The sequence below is a fragment of the Myotis davidii genome, unplaced genomic scaffold, assembly GCF_000327345.1.
Source record: "Myotis davidii unplaced genomic scaffold, ASM32734v1 scaffold208, whole genome shotgun sequence".
NCBI classification, from domain to species: Eukaryota; Metazoa; Chordata; class Mammalia; order Chiroptera; family Vespertilionidae; genus Myotis; species Myotis davidii.
Genome location: NW_006299706.1, coordinates 2273433 through 2282596, shown reverse-complemented (window position 1 = coordinate 2282596; position 9164 = coordinate 2273433). Strand labels below are relative to the sequence as shown.

The 9164-nt window shown below is 49.2% G+C and overlaps 1 protein-coding gene across 1 annotated transcript in view; it reads left to right on the top strand.

Moving 5' to 3' along the window:
• Positions 1–1833, top strand: part of ISG20L2 (interferon stimulated exonuclease gene 20kDa like 2) — a 6269-nt gene extending 4436 nt beyond the window's left edge. Inside the window, exons 4-5 of the mRNA XM_006775734.2 lie at positions 79–122; positions 852–1833. Of these exons, the coding sequence (XP_006775797.1) occupies positions 79–122; positions 852–965 (158 nt within the window). The 3' untranslated portion in view covers positions 966–1833. The remainder of the gene's footprint in view (positions 1–78; positions 123–851) is intronic.
• The last annotated feature ends 7331 nt before the right edge of the window (positions 1834–9164 follow it).

Sequence of the window (9164 nt, the reverse complement as noted above, 5' to 3'; positions counted from 1 at the left end):
AACCGGGACATCCAGGTAACCTCTCCCCAAAGGCTGCCAGGCCCCTTGGTTGGACACTGGGGGGTCCCTTCTTACTGCCTCTCCAGGGTCTGAGCCCAGAATTCCTTTGTAGAGAAATCCAGGCAGGCTGCTCTTAAAGGAAGAGCTGTGGGCTAAGAGGCCCATTGATCTCTCCATGTGTATATAAGGATAATAATTCCTGTTCGCTACCGGTGTTCCAAATTGTACTTGGGAAAGGAAAAAAAAGCCTTAAGTGGGTGTAAAACCCTAAGAAACTAGGAAACCAGGTGGTGGTGGTCTAAAGACCTAAGAGTGGATGCAAGGACCTCTTATGTCTCTCACATATTTGGCATTCAAGAAAGGGGTGACCTGCCTGGTAGAGGGTGTAGACATGTCATAAAGAGAGAGTTTGGAACTGGGGAAAATGGAAGACTTAGAAGGCCTGGCTATGATCTAGATGTCTTGTCTCTACAGAATAGAAGAATATGGCGTTCACATGTTGCCACAGAAAGGATTGAGGCAGATAAGAGCAGACTTCCTAGGAGTTGAACCCCTGAAATTAAATAAGGAGTAGGGCCCTACCATAGTTCTACCTTTGCAGCCTACTAACTGTAGAAACAACTGCTTATATAAGGGGTTAGGGGGAACCCGTAGGGAAGGGGGGAAAACAACACTTTTTTAAAAATCTTCATTGTTGAAAGTATTACATATGGCCCTTTTCCCCCCATTGCCCTCTCCAACCTCCCCCCCTGCACCCAAGCCTTCCCCACCCCATTGTCTGGTCTATGGGTTATGCATATAAAACAACACTTTCTTACAGCCCAATGCTTTTCTCTTCCTCCCTCGTTCAGGCTGGAAAAAGTGGACATTCCTCTGTGGAAGACGCTCAGGCCACCATGGAGCTGTACAAGTTGGTGGAAGTTGAGTGGGAGCAGCACCTGGCCCAGAATTCTCCTAAAGATTAGCCACAGTGGGGGCACAGGGCAGTGAACCAATGGATGGCTCTCCCTGCTCTGCACCTTGGGAAGCTAGAGTTATTGGGGAGGGTGAGAGGCTCTCCCCCAGACTGAATATCCATTGAAATCTCACCTCAGGTGTTGTGTTCTGTGTCTGGTTAAGTATCCCATGGAAGGAGGAAGTTTCTGTGCCAGTACCCAGCCCTATACTGTTTACCTCTTAAATGGTGCTAACCACAGGCCCCAGAGTGCTTTGTTCTAGTCGAGCTTTTTTACTTTCCAGGGCAGGGCATATTGGGAAATTTAGTCTCCCAAACGGCCTTATCCGAGGGTGCCCATTGTATGCCTTCTGTTCTCAAGTGGTGAACAGCACCCCTTTTCACTCTCAAAAGTATCCTGGTTGGATGATAAATTGTATGATCGCATATCAGAGTCTACATCTAATTTGTGTCAGGATATCGCCTATTTATCCCACCCTGACTTCCAGGGAAGCCATCCCTGGTGAGGTGTGGTTTGTAGGATTACAGGGCAGTCGAGGTAAGAGTGTGACTTGGAAGTCAATTTTTATGATTTAGGAAAGCTGTCTCTTTCCTAAAGCATGAGAGGATTTATTTAACTGAGATCCCACTTGGTAGGTTAAAAGATTTAAAATGTTTAAATGGTTTTAGTCTTTTTTTCCCCCCTGTCAAGGGTAAAAATTTTATTTTTAAATATATTTTTTATTGTTGATTGTATTACAAATATCTCCCATTTCTCCCCTTACCCTTGTCCTCCCAGAAGTTTCTAGGCTTTTACTTTGCTAAACCAAGCCTCTAAAAACTCAAATTATTCCCTTGATAAATTTTTTTCTTGATAAATTTTAATAATGGAAAAACAATTATGTGGTGTTTTGTCTTTTGCTTTGTTTTTTTAAAGAGGAAGGGAGAGAGAGAAAAACATCAAAGTGAGAGAGAAACATCAATCAGTTGCCTTTCATATGCACCCTGACCAAAGATTGAACCCACAACCTGGAACTGTGCCCTGACTGGGAATCGAACCCGCCATCTTTTGTTGTACGGGACAATGTTCCAACCCACTGAGCAACCCAGCCAGGGTATGTGGTGTTTCCTTATTAACTTTACATTAAACTTTTGTCACGGGTCCTGTAGAGCTATAATTCTATAAGGGGGTTCCGGAGTCTCTGGATGACACTAACTAGGCCCTTGTTTGCTGGAAATCATGGGGAAGCACTGACCAAGCCTTTTGTGTAGCCCGTGTGCTCTGGCGCCTTGTCCTCATCCTTACCACATACCAAGGACCACACCTCAAATCACACCCCAAGCCATTAGAATACCTGTATGTGGAGTGCATGTGACCAGGAAAGTGACTTGGAGAATGGGCACATGGGAGTGATGGAGCAGGAGAGGAAGGGTGCTTGGTGCTGCCAGCCTGGTTGCTCCTGCTAGCTCTTCCTTGGTGGTTGCACACCCTCATTTTGGGAATGTGAGTCACAGGTCGAACCTTGTGTCTGGGATCACTGTCTTGAGGAAATGCAGACTCCATGTATACAGCAGGACTTGTGCCCTCCTGAGTGGCTGGTTTGGCTCCAGGGGCCAGAGTCATGGTCATGGCTGCTTGTAGCAAGGAATTTTCTGCGGCTGCACCAGACTCAACATGGTCTTGTCACGCCCTGTGCTGCAGGATCTGCTTGCACAGGCAGCTGTTGAGTTCTGAGCAAGTTGGTGCCTGCTGAGCCCAACATGAAATGTCCATGACACCTTATAAAGAGGTGCCAGTGTCCTATACACTAGGAAAGCCACACCCCAAACTGGGTAGACACATCAAAGCACATTACATTGTGCTTACATATACATTATATTGTGATCAGTAAACTAGAAAATTCTCATTTGAGTTCAGTTTTTAGAGTACCTGTTGGCTGAAACAAAGCTGGCTTTGTGTGTTTCTTGGTAAAGTAGCAACTGGCTTTCATGCTTCATCCCCTCACCCCAGGCTCTGAAGGGTCCCTGGTCTCAGTCTAACATTGGAAAGAACTCAGTCTTACTTTGCTCGCCAGGAAGAACCTGGGGGACTAAAGAACCTTGTAACCATTTCCTCGCTTTTCTCTCACTTTCTGGTCAGAGCCCAGCTTCCCCTGCAGAGTGCCCGGGGATGTCCTGTCGTTCAGTCCTTCCTTCTGCACCCCTCTGTCCCCGGGATCCCGGGCATCCACTGATAATAGGAGAGCCCCATTGCCTGAATCTCTGTCAACAAGTCCTGTTTGGCAGAGTGGACACGTGCATGATAAAACACAAGCTCCTCTGATACCCTCTTCATGGCATAATGATTGTAATGCTAAGAGGTCCCCTACTGCAGGTGAGCCTGGGAAAGGGCAAAGATTGAGAACTGTATATGCCGAACATAAACTTAATAGTCTAAAACTCCACGTAACCAAGCGGTTCTCAAAAGAGGAAGGGGGCCTGGCCAGGTAGCTCAATGAGAGCACTGTCCTGACACACCAAGGTTGCAGGTTCCGGGTTAGGGCACAAACAGGAACCAACCAGTGAATACACGGGTAGGGGGAATGGCAGGTCGAAGTTTCTCCCTCTCTCTAAAATCAATTTTTTAAAAAAATTTCAGATGATAGCACTGTCCCTTTCTTCACTTTAAAGAACCAGGGATCTAGTGAAGGCTCCAAGGAGGAATCATTTAATTCCTAGTTTAACAGATGATTACAGCTGACAATAGGAAAGATCAACAGTGCTATAATTATGAACTTGCCCCAAGGCATGCTAGCCCAAGTCCAAGTTTAGAGATGGATATCCATGTTTGCAATATGCTAGGCACATCTATGAATACCCTATATCTACAGTCTGTCTTATTCACAAAGCACTTTCACTTACCTGTACTGTAGAGTAAGTCCACCAAACAGCTGTGTCTTCATAAAAAATGTACAAACCTGTAGAGATAAGAGTTATTTGAGCCAAATGGATGACAAATTCCAGGAAGCAAAATCTCAATAAATTGAGAAAATACTCCTAAGAATGGCAGTTTTACAGCTTATTTTATACTTTAGAATCAAAGGAGGAGACATAAGGGGGGAGGTACATGAAATTGATTGGTAGATTAGGGAGGAGAAAGCAAAGGGGGGGGATCTCTGAGATTGTATAAAAAGTAAAACAGACTTACATTGGTGGATATAAGATAGTTGACATTTACAGCACATGGAGATGGTACACAGGGGAACAAGATAACAATGAGGGATTCTGTGGGATGCTCTGGTGAGGTAGGTATCCCTGAGATCTGGGAAAGGGGATTGACATTCCAATGATATGTTATCTTAGATGCAAAAATACAACAGGCTCATTTAAGACTGACCTTGTCGCCTTGGCTGGTGTGGCTCGGTTGGTTGGATGTTTGCCCATGCACCATAGTTCAATTCCAGGTCAGGGCACATCTAGGGCTTTTTCTGGCTCCATCCCCAGTCAAGGCATGCAAGAGGCAGCCAATTGATATTTCACTCTCACATTGATGCTTCTCTCAATCTCTCTAGAAAATTTAAAAAATAATAAAAAGACTGACCTTTGTCAAGGAAGCTATAGTCCTAGGATGTGGCTACCGCCATGACTAGTTTTCGGTTAGGAATTTTTATGTTCAGACTATCCTGTGTGGTTACTTTTGGTCTCTAAGTTTATAAGGCCCACCTCGCAGGCCTCCCCTGAGCTTGTCAGGTTTAGTATATGGTCCCTTTTTCATCCATAGCTGAATAGAGTAACAGCAAGTTACCTTGTTTGACATTGGGTTTTAAGTTTGATTTTACCCCTTGCTAAATTTGTGAGATTGTCACTTTGCTTCTTGGAGCCTAATAATTCTAGCTTTAAAATCCTGGAGAATATATATATATTGATTTCAGAGAGGAAGGGAAGAGGAGAGGGAGAGAGAAACATCAATGATGAGAGAGAATCATTGATCGTCTGCCTCCTGCATGCCCCCCACTGAGGATCGAGCCAGCAACCCTGGCATGTGCCCTTGACCGGAATCGAACCCAGGACCCTTCCATCCACAGGCCGATGCTCTATCCACTGAGCCAAACCAGCTAGGGCCTGGATTCTTTTCTAACCCTTTATGTTTAACTGATGATTGGCAACTCTTTATTGAGAGCTTCTCTGTGCCAGGCAGAGTGCTAACCCCTTCAGGTTCATTTTCCCATTCTCTGTAAGGGAGGGGGTGGTATTCTAATTTAACAGCTGAGTAAACCAAGGATGACAAAAGGTAAGAAATCTTCCCCAGGCCAAATAGCTGAAGGTTGGTGGTGCTGGCACTCAGACCTGTCAGGTTTGCCAGTCTGAAGCCTCTGCTATTAACCACGCCCTACTCTGCTATTAACACATCCAGGTGGCATCTGGTGAGACTTGGAATCCTTCCACTCAAATTTTTATGAAGCACCTGCTATGTGCCAGGCATTTTGCTAGGCATAAAGGGAAGTAGCCTTGTCTTTGCTCCCAAGTTGCTTCCAGCAACATGAGGAGAAACCAGTGCACCAATTCCAGTGTACAGTGGCAGGTCCTGCCCACATTCCCTGAGAGATTTGAAGCAGGGGAGTGATATGATCAAATTTGAGTCTTAGGAAGATGACGCTGGCACAGCCAAGTGGAAACTGGATTGAAGAAGGGCCAGGAGATGAGTCCTTGTTTGAGTAATTTGGATGAGCAGTGACAGAAGCCTGAATCAATGAAGTGGGAAGATGCATATGAGCATCACTGAGGAGGTAGAATCAACAGGACTCAGACAGAGATCAGGGCAAGAGGACTAAAGGTAGACTTGATATTTCTGAATTACAGTGACCAGACAAGCGTGGTGCCATTGACCACAATAGAGAACATGGCAGAAGAGCAGGTTTTTGAAGAAGATGAATTGGGTATTGATTGGGTTGACTTTAAGCTGCCTAAAGATAGCCAAAGGGAGATAATCAGCCAGCAGCTGATACCAGACTGGAACTCAACAGAAGTAGTAAGTGGCCTAATTGGGGGCAGATTAGCTTTACACATGCAGATGACCTTGGATGTGGTTGATCCTGAGCAAATGTTTAAATCTGAGTCAATATCTTTGGTCTTTCAACTCCCAACCAAGTTCCTGTACACACTGGCTTCGAAAAGAGTGCTCAGGGAGTGCATGTGTGCCTCACAAGTGGGGACCCACATGTGCTTGGGGGTGGAGATTTGCTGGGTTGCATGATCTCTAGTTATCAAGGTGGTAACTGAATAGATAAGTGACATGTAGTGGCACTGCAGAGGGGAGGGGTCCTGGTAAGCCAGGCCTCACTCCCCAGCCCTCCCCGTGCACCAGTCCCTGGCCTTTGTGAATTCCTACATAGACCTTTGTTCTGGTGTCTTCTCTGCCCTCCCATCATTTAACTGTGCTGACTTACTGGTCTTGTTTCTTTCTTTCTTTAATATGTACGGCTTCTGTCCTTATTTAGGGACACCATCAACTATGCTTTCTTTGAAAGAATATATATAACACATAGGATATTGGAGAGGCAGGGTGCGGGGAGAGAGAAGGTGTTTTTAAGAATTTGGCATGGAAAAGCAAGCATACCTTAATTCTCTGCCAGGCTCAACCAGATTCCATTCTGAAATGTTTAGGAGCAAAGCTTTAGAATCAGGCAGATTCTAAGGAAACACAGGAAAGCTCTCGCAGTGTGGGCTCAGTCACGCCTCTCCTCTCCCAGGCCTGGGACTGAGGGCTGGGCCCTGCGCCTGGGACCTGACCCCGCAGTCTCAGTGCACAGCAGCGCCAGGAACCCAACTTGCCTGGCATCCCTCAGCCAGAGGCAACTTCCCCAAAGGCCAGGCCCTTCATTTCCTACCGCCCCGTGGAATCCTGTTTGGTGGCCTCTTTGGAAAGATTCCATGAGAGGGATCCAAACCATAACCAAGGAGGAAGCAGGAGAGGCCCTTGCTCTGGGAGCTGGGGCCCACACCCAGGACCCACAGGGAGCAGAGGCAGATAATCCAGCCTGGCCGCTTGAGACCTGAGGCTGTGCTGACAGAGTGGTGAGATCTGGGAAGCTTTCCTGAAGGAGAGGAGGTGGAGCTGGGGTAGGAGCAAAGGAGCCCGGGCTGAGGAAAGGTAGAGTATTCTGGAGGCTTCCTCAGAGGCTAGAACCAGGCTCCCCCACACAACCCACCTCTGCCCACTCTCCACTCCAAGGCAGGGACTGACGCCTCCCAGCTTTGGAATCAACTCCCTGAGCCTCCTGGAAGCTGGCACCAAGGGGTCAGGGAGCATATCGGAGGGGACTGGCCCACAGAGACCATATGCCCACAGGCAGTGAGAAGGGCCCATCCCAGAGAGGATGATGCCCTCTCTGGGTTGTGAGCTCAGTGGGAAGACTGACTAACCAAAAACCCAGATCATCTGGAAACCTGTGGCTGACAGTCCCAGAGCTTTGGGACTTAGGAGGTGTGAAACCATGGTCTCTCCTTTGATCCCCAGGGACATGTCCCTACGGATTCCCAAGTGCCAAAGCTCCCACTTGGATGTGTTCCCCAGGCTGGTAGAGGAGACAGGCCGGGGAGGCTGGAGCTTCTCGGGGCAGTGCGCCTGCTCAGCCTGGCTCACTGATGTTCACAGCTGCTAGCCCAGGGCCCTTGGGAATCCAGGCCGGCTGAGAGGCCCTGGTAGCTGGGATGGGGTAGGGGGTACTGGGCAGTGGGAGGCGGAGACTATTCAGTCTCCCTTTGACAGCTAACATTTTCCAGAGCTGGCTCCCGCAGGGGAAAGGAAATCGGAGCTTCCCACCTCACACATCTTTTTCCCATTTTGTTCAGGCTGCCCAGGGAAAGCCATTAGGGCTAGGTCAGGCTGGGGCCTCCCCGCCACCCATCTCTCCAGTCTATTATAAGGAGGGGTTGGGGGGTGGGGAGGGTCACTGGAAGGACAAGCCCTAGCCTGCCTAAGGGGCCAGACTCTGAACTCATGCCCCTTCTTAATTCCCTGCCCGCTAGTGATGGAAGGGCGGGGGCAGGGACCGGGAAACTGGGCTCCTGGCACCTCCCTTGCTCTTCTTAATTCCCCCTGCACCTCTGATTCTGTCTCTAAGGAGTCTGGCCCTCTGGCCCCAAGGGCCAGGGCCTGGTCAGCAACAAGAAGGGCCCTGGGGTTGGGGAAGCTGGTCCTTATTACTTCACTCCTGGGGCTCCCCCCACCTCCTGGAGCTGCTAGCACAGCTGGTTTCCATAGGCCCCTAGGAGCCAGGCTGGGGAGCAACTATTGTGTCTGGAAACAATACTGCATTTGGGGGCTGGAGAGAGGAGGGAAATAAAAGCACTCAAGTGCCTTGCAGAGGAGTTCTCCCCCAGCTGCCTGACCTTCCTAAGGCTGACCTGACCTCTCAGCCCCTCTTACCTGGAACCTCCCCGCACCAACAGTGAGTCAGTCCCTTGCCCTCTTTCTATCCCTATCCAGCACCTCCAAGCCCAGACCTGGGACCCCCTCAGGGTCTTCTCTGGGACCTGGCCTTTCCCCCTTCCCTCCTGCCTCTTTCCTCTTCAATCCTGGAGTCTGATTATCTGGCCCGGTGCCCACCTTCTGCAGTTCAGGTTAGAGGGGGCACATAGCACACACCCAGTCTGCAGCCCTGCTGATTCATGGAGAAACTCCATCCAGTTCATCTCAATGAGGAGAGGGGTTCTGGACCCCCAGCTCTTCTTCCATTCCCCAATCTCAGAAGGTGGGAAAGGTGGCACTGGGCGAAGGCTTGGGCTCCCTAGGCCCAGCACCTTGGGCAACAGTGGCAGGCTTCGAGGCTAGACCGCAGGTGTCCAGCCTGCCAAACTTGTCACAGCTACAGCCTTCTCCCTGGTGCCCTGGACTGCCAGGGGTGAAAGGGCCAGTGCAGGGCAGGAGGTGGGATCAGCAGAGGAGTCTGGCCCAGTCACTGGATCACAAAAGACAAGAGGAGTTTAACTGCAGGTCACGTTGCTGATTGACTTCTCCATCCAGCAGTGCTGCCCTCGAGGGGAGAAGGAGCCACCGCTGGCCAGGGTCAGGCCCCGGTCTGATGGTCTCATCCGCTCTAGATGTGGACGGCCCCCAGCAGTCCCAGCCACACTAGATCCCCATCTCTCCCTGGAGGTTCTCTGAGAAGCAGGGAGGCCAGGAGAAAGGGGGAAGGGGGGATTCAGACTGGTGCCTTTCACTGTAGTAGGAAAGGAAACAGCAGGGGCC